Here is a 26,865-nt window from a genome sequence, read left to right on the forward strand (position 1 = left end):
CCTTAACAAGCAAAAGAACTTATAAGTATGCGCATGAGTTTTTGAGGGCATTGCCAAATAGACAAATAAGCAATCACGTTGATTGATAAAGATTTAGACGACTCAAGTGGAGATGCGTCTGATTCCCATGTGGGGAATGATGATATGGATGGCACGGTTGATGCCTTGGAATCCCAAGAGGGGATATAAAGACCGCACCATAACAGAAGGAATTGTTATGGCGGGGGTCAGTGGAGACCGCACCATAACAGAAGGAATTGTTATGGCGGGGGTCAGTGGAGACCGCACCATAACAGAAGGAATTGTTATGGCGGGGGTCAGTGGAGACCGCACCATAACAGAAGGAATTGTTATGGCGGGGGTCAGTATGTGGGTGTAAAAGGAAATACACCAGTTGATAAAGCTATGTAATTAGAGAAGTCTGAATTGTAAATTATGATTAAAATGAAGATGTAATTTGTTATGTTATCATGAAACCAAGATGCTTATTTTGTCTAAATGCCTCAATACTTATGTTTAGAAAATTAATGAAATGTTTGTTGACAATAAAATGTAACGAGTACCGAAATTTTAGAATACTGTGATTTAAAGTTAACACACGAGGACGTGTGATTTGTCAGGAAGGCCGTGTCGGATCACATGAAACGGGGCCTACTTTATTCCTATGGTCAGAATATGTGAAGCGGAGCCTTTTGAAATACGAAAAGAGCTTGTACTCTATGGTTTCGAAAGGTTATCCTGCCAAACTAACATTTGAAGACACTAGAAGTGTAAGCGAGAGATCGCCGACTGAGGCACTCGTTGGTGGAATCATTTATAAGGCTGTGAGGGTCCAGAGAGACCGTGACGCAAGAGGTGCGTGTGAGCGTTGCAAAGTGTGCAGCAAGAGCCTGTATAAATTGATGAAGAGATGTTGAGTAAGAGTTGTGGTACGAGCAGAGAAAGAAGATACAGATTTGGTACGAGAAGAGAATGAAGTGGCGAGAAGAAATAAAAGTAAAGCTTATTTGACATGAATAAAACAGATAAAATGAAATGTTAAGTTGAGACCAAAGAGAGAAAAAAGAGAGAATGATAAATGACAGTTATGTTTAGAGCTATTAGAAGACACGTCACGCGAGGACGCGTGAATTGTCAGGATGGCCGTGTCGGCGAGTTGGTTGCTAAGTGCAAATTTGGAAAGCTTGTTGCTATGGCAACAGAGTTATTCGGCATGCTCAGGTATTGGTAGCCCTGTAGGTGTCGCTGGCGCGCAGGCGCAATGACAGTTGAGTCGGTAACAGGAGTGTTACTGAGTGAGGTCTGTTCGTCTGTCGCAACAATAGGAGAGAATGAGAGAGACAGCTTGAGATTGTCTAGGAATGACATCTGAGTGAAAAGTAAGAAAAGGTGAAAGGGCCACAGGAAAAGTGGCGTGATGACAGATTCGATTTGACTGCGCAGGCGAACAGAACTCGCTGGCTCGACTACGGTTAAGTTAAATAACGGATATCTCCGACATATATATATTGAAGCCAAGCTTTTTATAAACACAGTCTGCAGCTCCGAGAAAAGAACACAAGCATTAAGCACGGCTTATATTAAGTTACCTATCATGCGTTTTTTATTATAAACTAAAGGGTGGCAAATTCGTTGTCTTCCCCACAAACAGAGCATTTACCAACTATTTTGGCTGTTGTACAACAGGAAAAGGCACAGATTGCTTCAGAATTTATCCGCACTAAATTTAAATGAATTAAATGACAAGGAATTTTAGTTTTTCTAATGATTTTTCTCTAACAAAGAGCAAATTCCCCGAAGAGTGTCTATAGGTGGTATAGGCATCCAAAATCTTCAAAATAAGGTAGAGGCAGGCGGTTTATATTAAATAGTAACAATTGGGGACATATTGGGGCAAGAATATACAGAAAAAACGCCAACAACTATTTTGGGCATGCATGTAGCTTTGGCGCCACATTTTAAATTCCATATCTCATTTGTTTCTCGCCAAGTGTGTATACACTTTCGTAGTGATGGTCAAATTTTCAGAGTTGCACCGAAAAACTATCGCCTAACTATCGCCAAACAAACGGTCGTTACATTTTGATGCGCTTTGATGCAGGTCCAATTGAGAAAACTAGGAACGGCAAAACCTTATGGACCGTTTGTTCAACGGACGGTAGATGCGCTTTGACGGTGTGTGGGAAGACCCTATAAAGGAAAATTATATGGTCTAACTGTGTTGATAACGGCCAATATTAAAGTATGTATATAAAGTATATATGTACATATACTCTTGATCAGCATTAATAGACGAGTCGATCTATCCCTTGTCCGTCCGTTTTTACGCAAACTAGTTCTTGACAGCTGTCATAAGAACATTAAAAAAAAAAATAAAATATAAGTTGTATAACTTCGCTGTTTTTTGATATATGTATGTATATAGTTTTATAAGTTATAAGCATTTTGTATTATTTTTATAATTTCGGTTTTGATTTTATTAAAATCGGACTTCGCTTCTCCAAATCGACGCTCACGAATGCCCGTTCTAAACTTTTTACGTCTTGCTCCCTCTCACTGCTTTGAAACGTTGTTTTACCCTCCCCGTACCGTACTTTAAAAATATCTTCGATAAAATATTTTCCGTGATTATCGAGTAACATTGAACTGAACTAGTTCTTAAACGAAGTCGAAACTACCACTTTAATTGTTTTTTTTTTTATAAAGAATAACATTGCATTGTTTGACGTATGCTAAGTGTAAGCATAAGTTGTTACTTACGATATTGTAAGTGCAAGCATAATGATCTAAGTTCATTACTCCACATAATTTACTTGTATTAATGTTTTTATCGGTAAGCACTTTATGTATGTATCTATAATATAATCGTTGAAGTGCTGTAAAATATGTGCTACGTACAATATCTTCTACTGTTGTACATGTCCTCACGTTAGTGAGTTATTGCATATTGTTTATTTTAAAAGCAAAAGCCATAAAAAAAATTGGGCTTGAAATCATTCTCGGATAAAAAATTTGAGTATATGTACATATGCATGTATACATTGTCTTTACATACGCCCATATGTATGTATTATGTTAAATACAAATGTATATATGTATGTATTTACTTATTAATATTTTTTGTTCACTTTTTTCATTTATTTTTTAAATATAATTCTTGTCTTTACCGGAAAAAGAAAAGTATTGGTAAACTTATGTATGGTTGTATTCTAATTAAGGGGTGTGGCTTAGGAAACATATACATACATATGTATGTATGCATGTATATAAATGTATGTACATATATGTATGAGTACACGAGTACATACATACATATACGTGTGTACATTTATTATTTGTACATATGTACATATGTATATATGTATATATACATATGTTTTTACATAAATATGTACATATATGTCATGTCATGTATCAAACGAGAAAATCGGTAATCCTTTGAGGAATTCCTCAAAAATCCCATTACAGTTGCGAAGCAAAGTCCTCATGAAATAGCCGGGGATGACCAAACGAAAGCCTATACATACACACATACATATAAAGTCCCCGGTGAATAGCCTAGAATAGCCAATAGAAAATCCCCGTGGAATTGCATAGGAAACCCAGAGGAAAAAGTTTAGAAAATATATTTAAAAAAAAACCCCATCCTATTAAAAAACCGCAGTAATTTATCTTATTTCTTTATTAATTACATATTTACACCCTTGCAGGGTATTATAGTTTCAGTCAGAAGTTGCAACGCAGTGAAGGAGACCTTTCCGTCCCTATATACTATATCATATAGCTGCCATACAAATGTTCGATAAATTTTTAGAAATGAAAATCGGACAACTATATCTTATAGCTGCCATAGGAACGATCGGGAAATTTATAGGGAAACAATTTTAACATCGTACATACAGCCGTGTTCACTGAAATAGTAGTGAGACAGAGGAAAGACTTCAAAACGTTTTTTTTGTACATATTCCTTTTTGCAAGCTGATCTATTGCACATTATTTTTGTAAAATGGATTATAAAGATAAGAATCAAGAAAAAATTTCGTTAGATTTGCTCTATTTTTATGTTTTATTGATATTTTTTCACATATGCAGCTCGTTTTGGCTGTTCACTGAAATAGCAGTTTTTAAATTTCTTTTGCAAAAAGTGCCGAAATTTCTATTAATTTTGTAAAAAATTAGTTAAGTTAAGGTCGTTATTATAGTTTATACTATAATACAACGCAAAAAAAAATATTTTAGTGGGCGCAGGACCTCACTGCTCCATGAGAGAAAGGTATCAGATAACTTAGCCTAGAAAGAAGGGCAAAACATGTAAAGAGACTTCAAATCTTTCAAATTGTTCTTTTAAAATAGTTTATAAATCATAAAATATGAACCGAACCCAAAAAAAACCGAGGTACGATTCGCAAAACCACAATTGTACAGCAAAGCTCGTCCTTTTGCATCCTCTAGGGATATATGAGCGGGAATTGGCATGGGAATCAGTCATGGGACCATTCGCCGGGGACTTATTGAACAAATTTTGAATTCGTGAAGTCCATGGAAGATGTCATTGCTTGGTTAAAGGCATATCAAGGCCAGATTGGAGTTCGCCAATAGCCACTTGAACTGCCACTATTCAAATGGCGTAATATCCTTTGGACAAATGACTCCAAACTGGTTTTATTTGGTGGAATAGGACAAGACAATATGTCTGTCAACCTCCAAATACATAGTACCACCCAAACCACACGCTGAAGACAGTAAAGCACGGTGGCCTTAAATTCATGGTATGGGTATACTTTTCATGCAACGTTGTAGGTCCCGTATATATGATCGGTGGGATCAAAGATCATTATGTTTATGTCCAAATATTAAAAACTGTCTTGCAGCTGTATCCTGAGGAAAATATGTCATTAATTTGGACATTTCAGCAGTACAGTGACCCTAATCATACCAGCAAGGTGGCCAAGGAGTGGGTTCTTAATGGAAAAGTGGATGCAATGCCATGGCCTGCACAGTCCCCGGATATAAATCCGATCGAAAACTTAGGGGGGACATCAAGGGCTACGTATTAAAGAAGTTTCCGACTTCTAAGCCGCAGCTTTGGCAATTTGTGCAAGAGGAATGAGGCCATATTCCTCCAAGCGTTGCTAAGACTTGGTGGACTCCATGCCACCCAGGTATGAGGCTGTGATAGCTTCTAAAGGCTATTTAACAAAATATTAGATCATAGTCAATTAGAATTTAAGAAGAAATAGGTTTCTTATACGATATTTTTAAATGTATGATGAATTTTAGTTTTTCACTGCTATTTCAATGAACAGCATAATATAGACCTTTTTTGTTGTTATTAGCTAAATCTTCTAAAAGGTTTATGTTACCTAAATTAAAAGATTGTGGTATTGTTAATAATTAAATACACTAAGCCATTATGAAAAAAAATTTTATGAAAATAGTGTTTGTAACAGTATTTTCCAATCTTAAACGTGCAGGTCGTAACTGTCAAACTGTAAACATAATAAGTATAGCATTTGTAATGGCAGACTTGAGGTCAAAGCCGGCTTCGATTTTATAAAAATCAAAGGCTCGGCTTTAGCTAAAAACAAAAAAAAGAAGTGGTCTGATGAGTTGGGTAGCGCCAACGAAACTATCGTCACCACAGCTGCTACTTGTCTATTGACAAGATCTTTTTGTTGTTTTTAGCTAAAGCCAAGCCTTTGATTTTTATAAAATCGAAGCCGGCTATGACCTCAAGTCTGCAATTACGAATGCTAACAAATATAGGTCGGTGCTAATAAAAGCAAACATAATAAGTATAGGTAAAATGTTATAAAACTCTGTTTTGTGTGTGTTTTCAGTATTTAAATCTATAATATCATATAAACATCAAAACCAATCTGCAAGTGTATACAAACTTCGGCGAGCCGAAGTTAACTTCCTTTCTTGATAAAATTTTGTGCCGATTTTTTTTTAAAATTGGAAATCAAAACCCCGCATTTTGACTAAAAAATTTAGTTATTTTATTAAATAAAAAATATAATAAAATTAAAAATTAAAAAAGCTCGACGTGAGTACCTGAAGAATTACCTAAAGAAGTTATGTTCCAAATTTCAAACCGATTGGTTCAGTAGATTTTGAGTTATCGTGTACACCGATTTCTAAAATGACATTTTTCAGGAGAGAGCTTTAAACTTTGTGATTCTTATGCATTGAACACCAACCGACCTTCTTTCAACTCTGCATAACTTTGTTAATTTTTCTATGATCGATGTAAAACTTGGACACAACATTCTTAAGATATTGAGCCTTAAAAATAAAAAATAAAAAAAATTTAAATTTTATTTAAAAAAAAAATGAAATACCTTACCCCCCTTAACCTAATATTATTCAAATACAGTGATTTCTTGCTTTACAAATTAACTTTAGATTACAATTTTTATCTTTTTACTTAATAGGTTTATAATGAATCCCGAACATAAATTAAATATGGATCCAACTTTGGCGCCCGAATCAGGAAATATACAATCACAGTATGCTTCTTTCCAAAACTTTGAACAATTTACAGCATCAGGATATACAAACACTCCTATATATATTACAAAACCGTCAGGGATTGGTGCAATTTCGCATATATCCCCTCATTGTTCAGTGCTCGGGCCTCAAAACAAAATTGAAACGACTTCTTCAGACGTTACCATTCCCGGAAATGAAGATCATTCATTGAGTTCAACAGTAAGATATGTGAAAGCTGCTCAATTCGAGGAAACGCCAGAATATAGCCTCGGTGGTATATCCTGTGGTATAGAGTCTCAGTACACAGATGGATCGGTTGTACCATACTGTTATACTTCTGAAACTAATTACACCGGAATTCAAAGCACAAGCATAAACAAAAAACCATATTCTGCAAGACCTTATGATGATAGCCTTAATGGGTCCGAAGCAGTTGCGGATATCCAATGTCGAACGTTCGAAGGTCAAGTTTCAGAATTTAAATTACCACAGTTTGCCATGACTGCATTAAGTACTGCACCTCAAACATTGGGAGAAAAAGAGGACTATATTGGGGGATCAGAAAATGATCTTTGTTCACAAATGAGGTGGCGTGATCCCAATCTTTCAGAGGTAATAAGCTTTTTAAGCAATCCGAACAATGCTATAAAGGCAAATGCAGCAGCATATTTACAACATTTGTGTTATATGGATGACCCCAATAAGCAACGTACAAGATCGCTAGGCGGAATACCACCATTGGTACGACTGCTGTCCTATGACTCTCCAGAAATACATAAGTGAGTAACAAAATAATACTCCATATTGTTCAAAAAGTTTACATGTTAATCATCTATAAATAGATTTCCTTATCTTAAACCTTCTCTATAATTAATTTCTTCTCCTACTTGAAAACATTATCATCAATCTCGGGTATAAAGAAAGGATTGGCACTAAACCATAGAAGTCAAAAATGTATTTTGACTAAAAAAATGAGTGGGGCAGAGGCTCAGCAGTGGTATCCGTTGACATTCCGAATGGGTTTTAGGTTATAAATTAAAAAAAATCAGATTTACAACGCAAATGTAATGGCGTTAATACTATTATACGCTTTTTAAGCGTCTGGACGCATATAGGGCCTAATAAGCGTAGGGTCTTTTCGAGACCTCATTGTCGCGTCAAACTTAAACCACGTGGGTACCTTGGAATTCTCATTCTATAACTAACGCATTATAGTTGTTTGATATCGGGTGATTTTGTGGACAGGATGTCCAACTTTTTTTGGGGGTTCCTATAACTGCTAGACCTCTAAATATTGTAGTAACTTTATTCTTTACTTCTTTAGTACAGATCTTAGAGTGTGATCATCACACGATAACTCAACTATCACATCCATAATACTAAAATTCTAAAAGTTAGCATTACTTATAGCCGTATAACACTCTTATGCAGTTTTCATTAATTAGCTACTTCATTAGAACCTTGAAAGAGAAAACTATATGTGTAATTTTGTATGGATTATTTTGGTAAAACGACTACGGTCACACCGACCGTAAAAGGTAAACAAAAAAACCTCCGCCATTCGCGTCGTATTACTATGAATTTCTGAATTCCTCGTCGAAGTATTCTTTTTTATTACCAAAAAAAAAAAATGTTTAATTAATTTTACAGCGCAAGAACCTTGCCACCGCAAAACATATTATTTTTCCTAATTTTCTAATATTTTTTTCAGTTCAAAAACCAGCGAAATGATATAAGAATAAAATTCACATTGTGAGACCACTTTGAGTTTCGCGCTCTAATGAACTGACACTTTTCAATTACAATTTTTTTCATTAAACCCGTATTTTGTTATCGAGTATCTAGTATATTTTATATAGATCTATCGCGGCAATGAAGTAGCTAATGCATTATTCTAATGCATTAGACCGCCATATAGTCGTCTTGCTCGCACTTGTGTAAAACGCTATAGCGCTGTCTAATCTTTAATGAAGTCTCTAATTATTGCGCCAGTGTCATACGGGTATTAGCGGCTAGCTTACTACAACTTGGCCATCCTGACTACTTGATCCCCTAATCACTATTTTTTATTATTATTAATATACCCATTCAGGGTATTATAATTTCAGTTAGAAGTTTGCAACGCAGTGAAGGAGAGGTTTCCGACCCTATAAAGTATATATATTCTTGATCAGCATCAACTAGCCATGTCCGTCTGTCCGTCCGTCCGTTTAAAAGCTATCTGAATGATACTTTGCATAAAGTCTTCTATATACTCTCACTGCTATATATGTTGGAACGGGCCGGATCGGACGATTATATCATATAGCTGCCATACAACTTCCATAAATTTTTAGAAAAAAAATGATGTCTTGGCGGTTTTTCAATATTTTTAGATAATTTTGACATATGGCCATTTTATAATATTTCAGAATTTTGGTATAAATTTTATGAAAATCGGATGACTATATCTTATAGCTGCCATAGGAACGATTGGGAAATTAATAGAAAAAAATTATAACTTCGTTGTTTTTCAACGTATTTTCAACTACTCTGAGATATAAGCTTTTTTTATTATTTCAGAATTTTGGTATACATTTTATAAAAATCTGACAACTATATCATATATCTGCCATAGAAAAGATCGGTAAATGAGAAAATGTAAAGCTAGGAATGTAAAACTGTAACTGTCAAACTGAAAACATAATAAGTATAGGTAAAATGTAATGAACTAATATCTGCAAGGGTATACAAACTTCGGCGTGCCGAAATTAGCTTCCTTTCTTGTTTTAGTTTCAGTTTCATTTTTTCCGCCGAACTAACAGTATCTTATATGAAAGATAACAAAAACATGTTTTCTTTTCTTGTCCCGATAAAAAGTGTGACCGCATAATATATCAAAAAAATCTCAAAAATTATCGATGATAAACAGAGTTTGCAAATAACTGTCGACAGTTTCTAGTTGTCTGCAAATAAGTGTATCTCTCTCACTCTTTACGAAAAGACTCAGAGAGCACCCGTTTCATGGGTTCTTGAAATGAGCTCGCTCGCGCTCAGAGCGAACTCGTTTTTTTTCTATTCTGTTTTGTTTCTGTTGTTCCAAGACCGTGGTCAGTGAAGAAAAAGTCTTTTGCGTATGTATTGGCAAGAAAATCGTTAAACGTTTAGTTGCGATCGTGAATAGCATTTTGTTATATGGAATATGGAATCTAAATGACACTTGTTAACAAAAATATTTGAAAATAAAATTAAATTGTTCTATTAATCAAATTGTATTATTTCTTTGCATATGTGTCGGTATACATTCACAAGCGTTCGTTTTGCAGACGAAATATATTAATTGCAACAATAAAGAAAGTAAAGGTGAAGACAGTTTGCGCTGAGTTGTTCGGTCACTAGGTCTTTTGCTGGATCTCTGTGTGCGAGCGTTTCTCGTCCCGCTCTTTATGCACTGCTCATTGAACGACAGAAGTAAACGACAACAGAAAACAGAAATAAAGACATCAAAACTCCCTTGCTCGGAGCGAGAGCGAGAGAGTATGAACTTGTTCGGTTGTGCTCTCTGTGCTAACGAGAGGACAAGAAAAAAAACTGTCGACAGTTATTTGCAAGCTCTGATGATAAATGATAATTATAAAAAAAAAATATCACGATAAAAATATTTATTTTTTCGCAAAAAATATCGATATATTTTGATATATTTTCGACATCCCTAGTTCTATGTCACTAGTCCACATGTACCAAGGAGCCTCAGAGTTCCTCCTTAACGTTTTTGCTTGAAGAATCTGTATCTTGTTCAAATGACATCTCGCAGCAATTCCATAAACTTGAAGGCCATAAAAAGGGAGGGGGCTAGAATTGACTTATATATCATGACCAAGCGATTGTTCGTTGCGGGGTGCAAGGACCCATAACAGCCGGGAAACCTTAGACTTAAAAGCATGCTGAATGTTCGCAACATGCCTACCGAATGTAAGTTTTCGGTACAGGGTAACGCCGAGGTATTTATAGGCTTTATGGTGGCCAATGACTCTACCATTAAGACTGACCCCAGGACAGCTAGCTGCTCGGTTCTTGAAAGTCAGATTTGCGCATTTGTCAGCATTGATGCGCACATTCCAATTCACAGCCCATTCCTGAAACGCATCCAAATATTCCTGCAAACCAAAAGAAGCAGCCAGGATACTTTTACTTTTCGCAAGCACGGCAGTGTCGTCAGCGTATGTAGTTATTAGTACATCTTTTTCCGCAACTTCAGTGACTAGGCATGTGCTGCGGAAACCAAATTGAAATTTTGGGATCGCACTGAACACTTCCTCGCAAGTGAGAAACCTTTTTAGAACCAGCCTCTTAATTTTACCCAGAAATGGGAGAAGGCTGATAGGCCCGTATGAATCCACGTCTGACGGCGGTTTTCCAGGCTTGAGGACCATGATTATGCTGGCCGATTTCCAAACTTTTGGAAAGTATCCAACTTCTAAAACGCTGTAGAAAACAGACACAAGGAATTGCAAGGCTTCATCAGGTAATAGACGAATGGTTCTATTTTCACGAAGATTCTAACCGGGGGTTTTTTGGGAGACAACTTGGCTACCAGAACTCTTACTTCTTCCAAAGTGACAGCTCTAGCAGAAAGGCACATTTGAAACGGCGACTCGAAATACTCTTTCACTTGACTTGACGACTTTGGGGAGAGCTGAGTTTTGTACCGTTTCGTGACTTCCAAAAAGTTGTCTATTTGAGTCTGTTTTCTACGAACAAGAACCTTATGCCAGCGATTGGCAAGTGTTCTGTGAATCTGTTGTATACGAGGATCTCCTGTTCTAACAGATTCATTATGAACTCTTCGTTTGAGTCTTAGCAGCGTTAAAATTCTGGGAGGGAGCTGGAGAGGTATATTAGAAGATATGTTGAAAAACGGCGAAATTAGAAGTGCTGTTTTAATTCCCCGATTATTCATATTGATTCCTAAAAAAGGGTAATTCTAAAATAATAGAACCATTTTTATTATTTGTTTTTTTCATTATCATTAGTATTTTGATTTATTGAGTACACCGAGTTCAGAAATGACAAATTTCAAGAGAGCGCTTTTTAATTAGACGACCCTTAACTTCGTAAAAAAAATTATTTAAAAAAAAAAAGGAAAAATCTTTAAAAATTCCCGCCTTCCTAACTGTAATATTTTCCATTAATAGATTGTACAATATATGCATTACATATATACTTCTTTTTTAGAAATGCTTGTGGAGCTCTTCGAAACTTATCATACGGCAGACAAAACGATGAGAATAAGCGCGGAATAAAAAATGCTGGTGGAATAGAAGCTTTGGTTCATCTTCTTTGCCGATCCCAAGAAACCGAAGTCAAAGAATTGGTAACTGGAGTTTTATGGAACATGTCTTCTTGTGAAGACATAAAACGGTCAATTATTGATGAAGCTCTAGCTGCCATAGTATGCAGCGTTATAAAGCCACATTCTGGGTGGGATGCCGTTTGCTGTGGAGACACTTGCTTTTCAACAGTATTTCGAAATGCTTCTGGAGTATTGCGCAATGTAAGCTCAGCAGGAGAACATGCAAGAGGTTGTCTGCGAAACTGTGAACACTTAGTTGAATGTCTGCTTTATGTGGTGCGAACAGCGATTGAGAAAAACAATATTGGAAACAAAACAGTAGAAAATGGTGTATGCATACTTCGTAATCTTTCATACCGATGTCAGGAAGTTGAGGATCCCAATTACGACAAACATCCTTTTATAACGACAGAACGCATTCTCCCATCTTCATCCAAAGGTAAATCGGCTTTTAAGAATATGCTATGCTTTAATATAATTTGGTTCACTTATGTTATTATTGTACCCTTGCAGGGTATCATAATTTTAGTCAGAAGTTTGCAACGCATTGAAGTAGTCGTTTCGTCTCGACATACAAAGTTTTTACTGCCTTAGGCTCTGTGGAAATTTTGAATAGAGAAAGAGAGCTCTCTGTTGCAAGCGGTTCTCTTGAATGCATACACAGTGGTGTACGCTAACGCTCTCTCCTTTGTGCTACGATAGGTGCGCAGATTTGTCGCTTGCAAAAAAAAAAGGGGTTTATATATAATTCACATTGCACTGACCTTCGTAAAGTGCAGACGGTCGACCGCAATGCTGTGTTTATTTTCGAAGTGTTTTTCATTGTGAAAACGATTACATTGAACTTTAACAAGAAAAAGTTTGTATACCCTTGCAAATATTATTTCATTAAATTTTACCTATAGTTATTATGTTTACAGTTTGACAGTTACAGTTTTACATTCCCAGCTTTACATTTTCTTTACATCTAACGATCGTTTCTTTGGCAGCTATATGATATAGTCGTCCGATTTTCATAAAACTTATACAAAAATTCTGAAATAATAAAAAAATCTCATATCTCAGAGTAGATAGACATTACGTTGAAAAACAACGAAGCTATAATTTTGTTCTATTAATTTCCCAATCGTTCCTATGGCAGCTATAAGATAAAGTCATCCGATTTTCATAAAATTAAAATATGAAATAACATAAATTAGCCATATCACAAATATGGTGCAAAAATTTAGAAAAAGAGCCAAATTAGATATTTTTTTTTCAAAAAATTTATCGAACATTTGTATGGCAGCTATATGATATAGTCGTCCGATCCGACTCGTTCCGACATATATGGCAGTGAGAGTATATAGAAGACTATATAAAAAGTTTCATTCAGATAGCTTTAAAACTGAGGGACTAAACAGATGGACAGACGGACGGACAGACGGACAGACGGACATGGCTAGATCGACTCGGCTGTTAATGCTGATCAAGAATATATATTTTATAGGGTCGGAAATGTCTCCTTCACTGCGTTGCAAACTTCTGACTGAAATTATAATACCCTGCAAGGGTATTAAAATTACACAGACAGTTAGGCCAAACCCTATATATAGTACGTATGATATACGGACGAAAGTCCGTGCGACATGTTTTTAAGCTATAAATTACTTGCTCACCCGCTGTACTTTTTTCAATGCCGAACCCCATCCCCAATTGTTGCGCTGGTCGCGAAAAAAAGTGTTTATGTTGTGTGGCTTATTAAATGAAACATTCACGAAACCAAAGGTCAAACCAAATCAGAAAACACTAGCGAGCTGTTCTGAATACCTGAAGGAAACAAAAGAGAACTTTTTAACCTACGAACTAAAAAGAAGCAAGGGACTGCAAGTAGTACTAAAAGGAATTGAACCTGAGATACTAGAAGCCCTTAGGGGAAAGGGTTTTTTTGCCAAGAATATTAGAAACATTATAAAAGATAATAAAGTCGAACATGAGCCAGATAGTAAAACCAAGTCCTAAAGAAAAATTAAGTTCACTCTATCTACAAGGCGCAATTCTTATGGCATCAAAGGATAACCGTGGATGAACCACACAAACGCAACGGTCCTGTACAATGCATTAATTGCCAGAAGTATGAACACACAAGAACGTACTGCACACTTTTTTCAGTCTGCGTAGACTGTGGAGACTTCCGCAATTCGGTACATTACTTATCGAACAAAGAATACAAAATAAAATGTAGACGAAACCATACGGCAAACTATAGAGACTGGGTGGTCTACGAGGAGCTGAAGAGTCGCATGCAACGTTAACAAAATACACAATATGGTAACTATAACTTAAAAAATACGCCAGACGTGTTTTTCGCCAAAGCAGCCAGATCTTCTTTCGGTCCGCACAGGGGCATCTCCTACGCCGAAGCTCTTCAAACAGGTATTTTTGAAAACGGCCTAGCAAACGCTTGTTCGGAACCAGAATATGGTAATTCAGTTGCTTGTAGCTTGTAACAGTCGAAATAATCAATGTCCAATCTACGTATATCAAGGTGTCAATGGCGTTTCTCGGCATAAACTTTACCTAACACAATTTCTAAATGTAAACCACATCGACGCTATGGTTTAACCGCACCTCACAAGCAGAAACAACTTTCATATAAGAGGTTATACCTTTAACCGCATAGATCATCTATATGGTAAAGCCCACGGCGGGACCGGCATTCTTATCAGAGAACGCATCAAACACCATATTTATCAAAAGTTTGGAACAAATTACTAGCAAGCCACTTCCATAAAAGTGGACTCAACCTTTACATTGCCGCTGGCCACATTGGTTTACAACAGAGATCTGCATTAGTGCACACCTACAGTACACCGCATATACACAACATATGTTTTAAATTCGTGTCTCAAAGCCCCGCATCAAAAAATAATGTTTTTTTAGTTTACTCGTTTCTTTTGTGCGTACTTTCTTTGCGGTGCCAAATATGAAGAGAGTAAGCGGTGGTAAAACACCCCAAACGCATATAAAACGGCGTTCGTAGCCAGCTCCACAGCATTTTAAGCGAGTATACTTGTTGTGCTCAAATCAGCCACCGCTGCCGATCTTGGTTTTTAACCTCTAAAGGCCAATTCATGGATTTCTACAACTTACTCGGCGATCGTTTCGTAGCTGCAGGAGATTACAACGCCAAGCATACGCACTGGGGATCACCCCTGTGACTCCCAAGATAACGCACTTGTGACAAAAAACATCTTTCGCCATCTATTATGCTCCAAAGGCCTTTCGGATCTTTCATCAGACCACTCGCCATTGTTTATAACCCTCCTTCAAAGCCGTGAAACTACGGATCACCCCTACAGGCTGACGTCGCAGAAAACTAACTGGATGAGATACAAGAAGTATTTGAGTTCGTACATTGAGCTAGCCCCTCCGCTCAATACTGAAGTGGACATCGACTGCTCCACCTCCGCTCTGGAAGAGGTTTTTGTGGCCGCCAGGATCCAGGAAACCACAACAAAACGGACCAGCAAATTGAACAGCTTATTCAAGAAAAGAGGCGTCTGCGGCCGGCGTGGCAAACCAACAGATCGCCCATGCTGAAAGCAACGTCTTAACGAAGCGACACGGAAACTAAACCGGGTTCTAAAGTAAGATGCCGAAACTTCACAATTAGGATATATTGAAAAAACTATCGTCAACCAGCACAAAGTATCCTTAATGGAGGGCTCACACAAATCTAAGGCCCCCAATTGAAACCGTCACCCCGATAAAAAAAAACTCATCTGGTTGCTGGGCCCGCAGAGACAAAGACAGAGCCGAAACTTGCCTCACATCTCCAGAAAAACACTGCTGCCATGCCAGATACCCAGTCCGTGCAACAACCCAGCTCGCTAACCACCTCAAGATAGTCGAGAAGTGGCTGTCTGACTGGCGTATTGAAATAAATGAACAAAAGTGTAAGCACATAACGTTCACTTTCAATAGACAAATGCCCTCCGCTCTACCTGAACAGCTCGCAGATCCCCGAAGTCAACGTGGAAACGTACCTAGGCGTCCAGCTGGACAGACGCCTACCATGGCGAAGACATATTGAATGCAAGAAACTTAATTTAAAACTAAAAGCCAGCAGCCTCCACTGGGCATCTAGACATCATAATCAATTAAAAATCCTGCGAATCCTATCACTGGGGCACCATGGTATATTGGCAATGAAAACATTCACAGGGATCTTGGCATTCTCGCAGTAAAGAATGAAATAGAAAAACAAAAAGCGTCCGAAAGGGAAAAACTCTCTGCCCATCAAAATCCTTTAGCAAGGGACTTGATTCGGGTTTCCAGCAGAAGCCGTCTACGTAACGACCTTTCACCCCAGCCATAATTAGTCAGGACCATTTACTCTGTACAAGTCTTCATAAGTGGTACTTAGGTTGTATTGTAAGATTTGATACACTTATTGTTAGTCTCCTAAAGAAGAAGATTCAATACATAAAAGCAAAAAAAAATAAATAAAAAATCCTCCATCTGAGTGCCGGGAACAGACTCGCGGCCGTCCTCGCCAACTGCTCCAACTGTTCGGCCCACGATCACTCCGACGGAGAGTGTCGGCAATCACCACACGCTGTTGCACCTCTCCGAGCAGCCATTGGCTCCACGCCAGCCGCGCCGGTCAGTCCTCGGAATTCTTCAGCCACTCCACGGCCTTAACCCTCGGCTGCCAATTCACGGAGCCCCTCGTCCGCCACTCCACTCGTCAGCCGATCTTTGGTCCTCGTCCGCCACTCTACGGCATTCGTCGACGGTTCATCAGCACTCATTCACCGCTCCTAGGCAATTTTTGGGCGTCTGCTCGGGTACGCCGCAGCGAGCGATCGCTGCTCCGTCGCTATCATCGCTATTGCAGCGGCACATCGTCAATATCCTGACTGCTCTGGTGCAGATCAGCACCGCCTATGAGCTGCATCGATGCGTTGCTAGCGACGTGTCTCCGTCTGCCAACTACCAATTTAGGGGGCGAGCTGATTTGTTCGGCCACCGTGGGCTCCGGTGGCGCGGACATGTAGCACTGTCCGGAACCTGTCACCAGCCGTAAAGAGAACCGACCTTTTGCAACCCGAGTGATTGCAGGGGGGGCAGAATGTTTAGGTCAGCGGCCCTTTGTACCGCCGCTGATACCTGAGCTTTTCGTTTTGGTCCCTCTTGCTCGCCTTCCCACAGCTTCCGCGTTCTCGAGCGCGGGTCTCGGGTTTCGTAGCCGAATTCTACGGTCGGCCGCTGTCGATTTCCCACTCTTGCTTTAGCGGAGTTAAGCGGGCAGAAGCCCGCACTTATTCTTCAGCTAATGTTAGTTCTATGTATGCAGTCAATAAAGCACGACGCTCCCAATCTGATTATTTCTAAACTACAAAATCTACGCCAGCGCCGTGGGAATTTTCCACCGACTTGAACATCACTTCCAAGAAAAGAAGCGCACCCCAAAAGGTTCAAGACAAACCAAGAAAGGAAGCTAACTTCGGCACGCCGATGTTTGCATACCCTTGCAGATTGCAATTGGATCACTAAGAATCCAGCCATTCTGGTTAAACAATTAGAAAAAAAATAAAATAAAGTATATAAAAGTTCTATATCTATACATATATAATAAGTTGGCTTTGATATTTATATTATATTTTTTAATGCTGAAAACACACACAAAGGAGAGTTTCATTATGTTTCGAGGGGGGTGGCTTTAAGCTGATATGCACTCGATAAGAAAAACAGAGACAGGAGACCAGATTGGAAGCTCTATGGACTGGAAGTCCAGCGAGAGAGGGAGAGAAAAGGAGAGCGTATGGGATCATTGGAGGCTTGTAGCGGGATCACACTGCCTCCCGAAATTAAGCGCCTTTCTGGCGTGAACATTCGACTCGGCTGTTGATGATGATCAAGACTATATATAGGGTCGGAAATGTCTCATTCACTTCATTGCACACTTCAAACTGAAATTATAATACCCTGCAAGGGTATAAAATCTCAGAAAAAGATCGGCGATGGCCTGCTCACAGTTTGCTGTGGTATTATAAAATAAGCGCGGGGAAGGATATAAATTGTTTAGTTTTAACTAAGTAATAAAACTGTTTCGGGTGCTGCGTGAACTGAACCCTACAGCGAGATAAATAATTTTTATAACATTGAGCGTTGAGCACGGTAAAGCACTTAGATAACTGGAGAAAACAGAGAGCCGGAATGTGTATATTTATTATGCAGCCTAGACGATATATTTTTGGACGTGTCAGCTCCTTAGTGAACCAAAATTGTTTACTAGATACCGACTGATAGGTTAATGGAACAGATGATAAAAAGAACGAATTCATGATATTCATTTACATATATTGATCGGAACAATTATATTTGAATATTAATATATTTAGGCCTTGAAAGTTTGCTTTACAAAAACAGCTAACTTTTTCGGATTATCGATCAAATTTATTCTTTACAATAGTCCTTGTATCGATAGTCACTTGGAAAAAAAGATAATAGGGTCTTCAGAAAGCGTCAATACATGAACTGTAATTAAATTACACCTACAGGATCGGAGGCGAAACATAGATCCAGTAAGTGTTTCAAAGAATTTATAGCATGATTACCATGAGACATAGAAATCCATCTGTTGGTGGGGCGCTTTTTCTTTCGTAAGTGGTGGTGGTTTGGAGTTGGAGGAAAATTCCCACGGCGCAATCTCGTAGAAGTTGTGTGAGTTGAAAAAAGGAGATCGGGGGCATCGTTGCTTGGCTGCATACATGGAACTAATCGAAGCTTAAGCATAAGATCGGGCTCTCGCCCGCTTTACTTTGCTAAAGCGAAAGCGGGAGATCGGTACAGTGGGCCGCTAACCTAAACACCATCAATGAGGTCATGCTGATGCCCATATGATACTGTAATGCAGTTTTCATTAAGGGGGTCTTCTCATTCAAAAGCCGTTTTTTGGACCCTTTTTAAAAAAATTCTTATTTGAAAACGCAAAGAATAATTGAAAACTTTTTTTATTTATTGTATTCAAAAATGTTCAAAGTAACTAAAAAAGTTGTTCTTGCCTCGATACGAGGGTTGTTCAAAGAGTAATGAGACTTCAAACTTTTTTGGTCGAAAAAAAAGGTGTCGTCCTGGCGGCCACGATTCAGGGTCTCCAGAGCGTCCGAAATGAAAAATAAAAACGGGGTTATAATCAGAATAGATGTCATTTTCGGCTGACGGAACAGATTTTTTTTTTTTTTAATTTTTAAAACAAAATGGCGACCATTCAAAAAAAAAATTTCGATTTCGGGCGTTTTTTTTGTAGTTTAGTGTAAAAAAAAATAGAAAAAAAAAAATTTTTTAAATCTGTTCCGTCAGCCGAAAATGGTGACAATTCTGCGTCGATTCCACTTTGTTTCATGAAAATCGGTTCAGATGAACTGGAGATATCATGGCCGCCAGTTCGAAAAACGTGGTTTCGAGATAAACGCGTTTGAAGTTTGAAAAAAGCTCATTTTGCATAGATCTTGCTTCACAAAAATGGCTGTATCTTCTAAAGTATTTCGAATTTCTAAAAATCCTTTTGGGGACATATACACACCATCCTAAGCTATAAATAAATGCAAAAAAAAAAAGTTTCCCAATGAGAAGACCCCCTTAATTAGCTACTTCATTAGAATCTAGGGTTGTTGTTTTTTAAAAAAATATCGTATTGATGATATTTGCTGTTAAAAAAATATCACTCGATGATATTTGAAAATATCAAAAAAATATCGATATATTGATTTTTTTTTTATATTTTTTAATTTTTAGCCAAACTTGGATAAAGATTTCCTGTTTCTGAAAATTTGGGTAGATTTTGAGCCTAAAAATCGTTATATTTGATTTCATCAATCATTAACATCAAATAAGGGTCATTTGAGGCATAATAGACTGTTTTGAATTTAAATTGTGTTTATTCGTCGAACTTAAAATGCAAATATTATACCCGCTCTCAAGCAACTCTTATTTACGACCCTTGGTATAGAAAAATAATAACAAAATTTTGAAGGATATGGTATAGACCAATAAGTGGTTTTATTTAACAAAAATCAGTTTTTAATGATTTAAGAAAAACTCGTTTGGTTACATGCTGGTCTGTCATAACAAAAATTAAGTTGTCACTAATGTATGTATAAGCTAGGATGTACATAAATTTCTGTGTGTGTGCATTCTTTCCCGCGAAAATTTACATTATACATATGTCTGTTTACACATGTAACAGGTTGGCTGATAAGTCCCCGGTCTAACAAAGAAAAACAAATTTTTTTGTCAAAATTCGTTTTTATTATTCAACATAGTTCCCTTCAAGAGCGATACAACGATTATAACGACCTTCCAATTTTTTGATACCATTTTGGTAGTACTCCTTCGGTTTTGCCTCACAATAGGGCTCAGTTTCGGCGATCACCTCTTCATTGCCGCCAAATTTTTTCCCTGCGAGCATCCTTTTGAGGTCTGAGAACAAGAAAAAGTCGCTGGGGGCCAGATCTGGAGAATACGGTGGGTGGGGAAGCAATTCGAAGTCCAATTCATGAATTTTTGCCATCGTTCTCAATGACTTGTGGCACGGTTGTTTTTGGTCAAATGTAAGCTCGCGCGGCACCCATTTTGCACAGAGCTTCCGCATATCCAAATGTTGATGAATGATATGACCAACACGTTCCTTTGATACTTTAAGGCCTCTGCTATCTCGATCAACTTTATTTTACGGTCATTCAAAATCATTTTATGGATTTTTTTGATGTTTTCGACGGTAACCACCTCTTTCGGGCGTCCACTGTGTTCACCGTCCTCCGTGCTCATTTCACCATGATTGAATTTTGCATACCAATCAATTATTGTTGATTTCCCTAGGGAAGACTCCGGAAACTCATTATCAAGCCAAGTTTTCGCTTCCACTGTATTTTTTCCCTTCAGAAAACAGTATTTTATCAAAACACGAAATTCCTTTTTTTCAATTTTTTTCACAATACCAAAAGTTGCTTCACAAAAGACGCTCTATCTCACAAACTAATTGACTGACAGACGTCAAATTTTTACACGAATCATTTGAAAGTTAGTACTATATAAAAATAATATGCATTCAATACTAGCGACGTCATCTATGTGTCAGACCGGGGACTTATCAGCCAACCTGTTATGTATGCAAGTTTGTGCGTGTATAGACATGTCTATATGCCTGCGCATTTTGATTTTAAAAGATCTGGAAAACACGCACAAACTTGCATACATACATGTGTAAAACGACATGCACCGGTAAATTTCGCGGAAAAGAACGCACACACACAGGAATTTATGTACATATGTATGTATGTACATCCCAGCACATTGCATTTTGAGCATTTTAAAAAAGTATGTTGGTGCTTGTTTTTCAGGTGGGAAAGTAAGTTGGAAGAATTCCCACTACTTTTAATTATCTTTAAGCACAATGTGCATTTCGCTGTAATTCCATTGAATTCTGAATAAAATTCTTTTGCCGCACTCATAATCACACGCGTCTCTTTTTTCATGTTTGGCTTAAGGGGGTCTTCTCATTGGGCAACTTTTTTTTCGATTTTTTTTGCATTTATTCATAGCTTGGGATGGTCTGTATATGTCCCCAAAAGGATGTTTAGAAATTCGAAATACTTTAGAAGATACAGCCTTTTTTGTGAAGCAAGGTCTTCGCAAAATGAGCTTTTTTCAAACTTCAAACGCGTTTATCTCGAAACCACGTTTTTCGAACTGGCGGCCATGATATCTCCAGTTCAACTGAACCGATTTTCATGAAACAAAGTGGAATCGACGCAGAATTGTCACCATTTTCGGCTGACGGAACAGATTTTTTTTAAATTTTGTTTTCTATTTTTTTTTTACACTAAACTACAAAAAATACTCCCGAAATCGAATTTTTTTTTTTTGAATGGCCGCCATTTTGTTTTAAAATTTTTTTAAAGAAATCTGTGCCGTCAGCCGAAAATGACATCTATTCTGATTATAACCCCGTTTTTATTTTTCATTTCGGACGCTCTGGAGACCCTGAATCGTGGCCGCCAGGACGACACCTTTTTTTTCGACCACCAAGTTTGAAGTCTCATTACTCTTTGATCAAAACTCGTATCGAGGCAAAAACAACTTTTTTAGTTACTTTGAACATTTTTGAATACAATAAATAAAAAAAGTTTTCAATTATTCTTTGCGTTTTCAAATAAGAATTTTTTTAAAAAGTGTCCAAAAAACGGGGTTTGAATGAGAAGACCCCCTTAAGAGTGACCAAATATAAAAATATCGGAAATATCATCTCAAAAAAATATCATTATCGCCCAAAAAATATCGCGATGATAATATTTTTTTTAAGAGAAAAATATCGATATTTTGATATTTTGATATATTTTCGACATCCCTATTAGAATCTTGAAAGAGTCAACTATATTGTCATTTTGCTTGGATTTTGATTGGATTATTTTGTAAAAGGTAAACAAAAAAAAACGGCCGCCATTCGCGGCGTATTATTATGAATTTCTGAATTCCTCGTCGAAGTATTATTGCATAAATAAACGCAGAATCCTTTAAATTTATGTTTTTAACCTATAATGATTAAAATTTTTTTAATTATTACAAAAAAAAAAAATTTTAATTAATTTTACAGCGCAAGAACCTTGCTACCGCAAAGCATATTATTTTTGCTAATTTTTATACCCTTGCAGGGTATTATAATTTCAGTCAGAAGTTTGCAACGCAGTGAAGGAGACGTTCCCGACCCTATAAAGTATATATATTCTTGATCAGCATCAACAGCCGAGTCGATCTAGCCATGTCCGTCTGTCCGTCTGTCCGTCTGACCGTCTGTCCGTCTGTCCACCTGTCCGTTTCTACGCAAACTAGTCCCTCAGTTTAAAAGCTATCTGAATGAAACTTTGCATATAGTCTTCTATATACTCTCACTGCTATATATGTCGGAACGGGCCGGATATAGCTGCCATACAAATGTCCGATAAATTTTTAGAAAAAAATTATAACTTTGCTGTTTTTCAATATTTTTGCACCATTTTTAGATATGGCCGCTTTATATTAATTCTGAATTTTGGTAAAAATTTTATGAAAATCGGACGACTATATGATATAGCTGCCATAGGAACGATCGGGAAATTAATAGGAAAAAAATTATAGCTTCGTTGTTTTTCAACGTATTTGTATCTACTCTGAGATATAGGCTTTTTTTATTATTCTAGAATTTGGTATAAATTTCATAAAAATCGGACAACTATATCATATAGCTGCCATATAAACCGATCGGTAGATGTATACAAAATTTAAAGCTGGGAATGCAAAACTGTAACTGTCAAACTGTAAACATAATAAGTATAGGTAAAATGTAATGAAATAATATCTGCAAGGGTATACAAACTTCGGCGTGCCGAAGTTAGCTTCCTTTCTTGTCTAATATATTTTCAGTTCAAAGAACAAGCGAAATGATATAAAAATAAAATTCTCATTGTGAGACCATACTGTCAATGAGCTGGCTAATACATTTTTCAATTACAATTTTCTTCATTAAACACGTATTTTGTTATCGAGTATCTAGTATATATTATGTAGATCTATCGATTATCGCGGCAATGAAGTAGCTAATGCATTATTCTAATGCATTAGAGCGCCATATAGTCGTCTTGCTCGCACTTGCGTAAAACGCTATAGCGCTGTCAAATCTTTAATGAAGTCTCTAATTAATGCGGCAGTGTCATGTCCGTATGAGCAGTAGTTTGGAGGACATTAGACGCACCACCTGATGAACAACAAGCTACGATATATTAAAGTAATCTGGAGTTATTAGTTGGTCTCAATATGAAAGCATGTTGGAAACGGCCTAAATTGCCGAAAGGCCTGGAAATGTTTGCTTTACACAGATAAATTCAACACCTGTAAGATAGTCGTGATACCTGTAGTCGCCGTGGTTTCAGCCGGCATTATCTTACTCCCACAAACCTTTGTACTTCTAAACTACAGTGTGCGACCAGAAGTCACCAGAATATATTGTCTTAAGCGATAAGATGTCTCTGGCGTAGGAAAAATTAAGTTTTTTCCACTCTAGCAGTTACGTCTTGGGTTTTGTCCTGTATTCGGTCAAGTATATCTTCTAATGCGAGGTCAAGGGCAAGCCTTGAAATAAATATTGCTTTTAATGGTGGAAAAGCGGAAAGGGTCTTTGTTAACGCATCATTACCAACTTTGGTCGGTGCACAGGACCTTTTTTGACCCTGTGCAGTTAATTTTTTTTTTTTCAAAGTCTGCGGTGTCAGATATTTAGACTCCACGGAAATAACTGGCTGTTGCCCACTTTCAGCCTGGCACATTCGGTTGCCGAATTTTTAACCGCTCCCGATCTCAGCACTATTGGAGTTGGTGTTGTGGTCGGGTGCTTGGCCAGATCTTGGGTTGCTGGGCCTCGCTCAGTTGCTTCCGACTAGAGGCCATTCGCTTTTCGCAAATTGACCATAAGCTTGGTAAATCCGCTTCTGGTCTGGCGCATGAAGGATACAATTTTCTTCTCAACTTCATGACAGACATGACAACAATAATACAATCCATTTTCACTGGAAATTACATCAGCGTCAAGTCAAGGCACTTAGCGTATACGTATTTTTTGGCAGCCTTTAATTGCGCAGACAATTTCAAAAGACATTATTGCAAACTGTTGAACACTGCACAAATAGGCAGTGCCGAAAAAGATAGACGCAACTACCACTATAAGAAATTACCACATTGAAAAACAAACGGGACAATACAAAAGGGTGACAAGAAAACGGAAACCTAGGTTTTTTTAAAGAAAAGGTTTCTGTGATCACGATAACTTGGGAATCAACTTAAAGACTATCAAAAGACAACTTCATCTCTCTTAGAAGATTTGCTGTTGTGTGTTGTCTGCACTTCAGGGTATTATGAACGAGTTTGGACATCGATCTTGGTCTGAGGTGTGTCAGGAGACTTGGCGTCGATGACCTTATCTTCAAAGACCTTCTTGGTGTCATCGATCTATTCGAGTATTTCGTTCGGCCAGAAAGACCTTAATATCGGCGTTCCTTATGCCGTACCGAATCTTGTGGTTTTTTTATTCTTGCTGCGGTAGGCAGCGTTAATGAGGAGAAGGAACACCTGGCTCGACTTCATCTCTTATTCAGTCCTAAGGATGACCCAGTCCTCTGTATGGACATCTGGACACTGAGGTCGCAGACATCAGTTTGGCCAACCAGATGCGGGTTGTGGGTCTCATCGATATCTCTCTGGTGTTGGACTAGCCTAATCCTAAGGCCAACCCAAGTGTCTTTAATCCTAGCTATATAATCCGGACGAAGGCTCCAGGATCGTCGTACCTAATCCGACGTATATATATTCTTGATCAATAGCCGAGTCGATTTAGCCATTTCCGTCTGTATGTCCGTCTGTATAGCCGAGACCCGTACCATGATTTCCTATGATGGAAAAATTAAATAAATTGTTTTTTTTTTCTGTCTTAGAACAATTTTTGAGCATATCTGATTAATCCTTTCCAATCTTGGACTGGGAGTGCCAGTAAACAACTCTTTTTTTTAATGTCAGCAATCCATCTGACGAGGAAATGCAGCTCAACGCTGAATTGAGTTTAGTTTGTTGTGTGTGCGGCATTAACAGTACAATTGGTACTTAACAGAACTCTGTTAATAATTCGCTATGGGATAAATTTAAAGAGGGTTTGGGAATCAGCTTTAGGACAAGTTTCTCTGTTGGTCTTTTTTTCCGGTTAGATAGCTATCAGCAATTTTATGCTGCGGCTAGAAACAATCTACGGTGTCAAACGGACTTATTACAGTTGTAACAAACTTTAAATTAACTACATTGCATTAAAATTAAAAATTTACCTCTTCTATTTACAGGAGAACATTTAGGTTGTTTTGGAACCAGTAAAAAGAAAAAAGAATCATCACATCCTGGATCTTCACAAGAATACAACAGTTCAACAGAATATACTAAGAGTTTAGTGAACACCAACCAATTAAATAAGGGATACGAACAATTATGGCAACCAGAAGTGATTCAATACTATTTATCGATATTGCAAAGTTGTTCCAATCCTGAAACCCTCGAGGCAGCTGCCGGTGCGATTCAAAATTTATCTGCATGCTATTGGCAACCCAGCATTGATATTCGTGCTACAGTGCGAAAAGAGAAAGGTCTACCAATACTTGTAGAGCTTCTTCGTATGGAAGTAGATCGTGTAGTTTGTGCAGTTGCCACAGCTTTACGTAATCTAGCTATTGATCAGCGCAATAAAGAACTTATTGGAAAGTATGCTATGCGGGACTTAGTTCAAAAACTTCCATCTGGAAATATCCAACATGACCAAAATACATCGGACGATACAATAACAGCGGTATTGGCAACAATTAATGAAGTTATTAAAAAAAATCCGGAGTTCTCACGTTCGCTTTTAGATGCGGGCGGGATTGAGCGACTTATGAATATAACAAGACGAAAAGAAAAATATACTCCTTGTGTTTTAAAATTTGCTAGTCAAGTTTTGTACACGATGTGGCAACACAATGAGCTACGTGAGGTTTATAAAAAAAACGGATGGAAAGAGCAAGATTTTGTTAACAAAAACTTTGCCGCACATAGCACTCCGCCGAGTTCACCAAATAACGTCAACAATACTTTAAATAGGCCAATGGCTTCGCAGGGACGTACCCGCTATGAAGACAGAACCATTCAGCGTGCAACGAGCAACTCATATAGAAGTAAGGAGTCTAGTGGATCTGCCATGCCTAATAATGAGTCAGCCTTGCTTTCAGAAATGGTTAGAAAGCAGTTATAAAATGTGTTCTTGCTTGTTAATTATTTTATTAGTATCTACAAAAGTATTTACATTTTAAATTATTCCGAAAAGCTCATGCCTATTTATTTAGAATAACGATTTTTACAGCATTACCCAACATAAATGTAAAAGATCATATTTAAATATTAAGTATACTTATCTAAAAACCTAATTAATAAAATAAGATATCCATGTA

The 26,865-nt window shown here is 37.5% G+C and overlaps 1 protein-coding gene across 3 annotated transcripts; it reads left to right on the forward strand.

Moving 5' to 3' along the window:
• Positions 1–2,650: 2,650 nt before the first annotated feature.
• On the forward strand, positions 2,651–26,865 carry p120ctn (adherens junction protein p120). Of its 3 annotated transcripts, none has more exons than XM_041775674.2 (4): positions 2,651–2,766; positions 6,438–7,274; positions 11,710–12,266; positions 25,732–26,865. In XM_041775674.2, the coding sequence occupies exons 2-4, from the start codon at positions 6,445–6,447 to the stop codon at positions 26,667–26,669; spliced, it is 2,325 nt and encodes a 774-aa protein (XP_041631608.1). In that variant the 5' UTR covers positions 2,651–2,766; positions 6,438–6,444; the 3' UTR covers positions 26,670–26,865. The 3 variants fall into 3 exon arrangements, with proteins under 3 accessions (XP_041631608.1, XP_041631607.1, XP_070142941.1); XM_041775673.2 differs by having other exon boundaries at positions 2,677–2,833; XM_070286840.1 differs by lacking the exon at positions 2,651–2,766 and adding an exon at positions 5,137–5,162.

This window comes from Drosophila kikkawai, chromosome 2L, assembly GCF_030179895.1.
Source record: "Drosophila kikkawai strain 14028-0561.14 chromosome 2L, DkikHiC1v2, whole genome shotgun sequence".
Classification (NCBI taxonomy): domain Eukaryota; kingdom Metazoa; phylum Arthropoda; class Insecta; order Diptera; family Drosophilidae; genus Drosophila; species Drosophila kikkawai.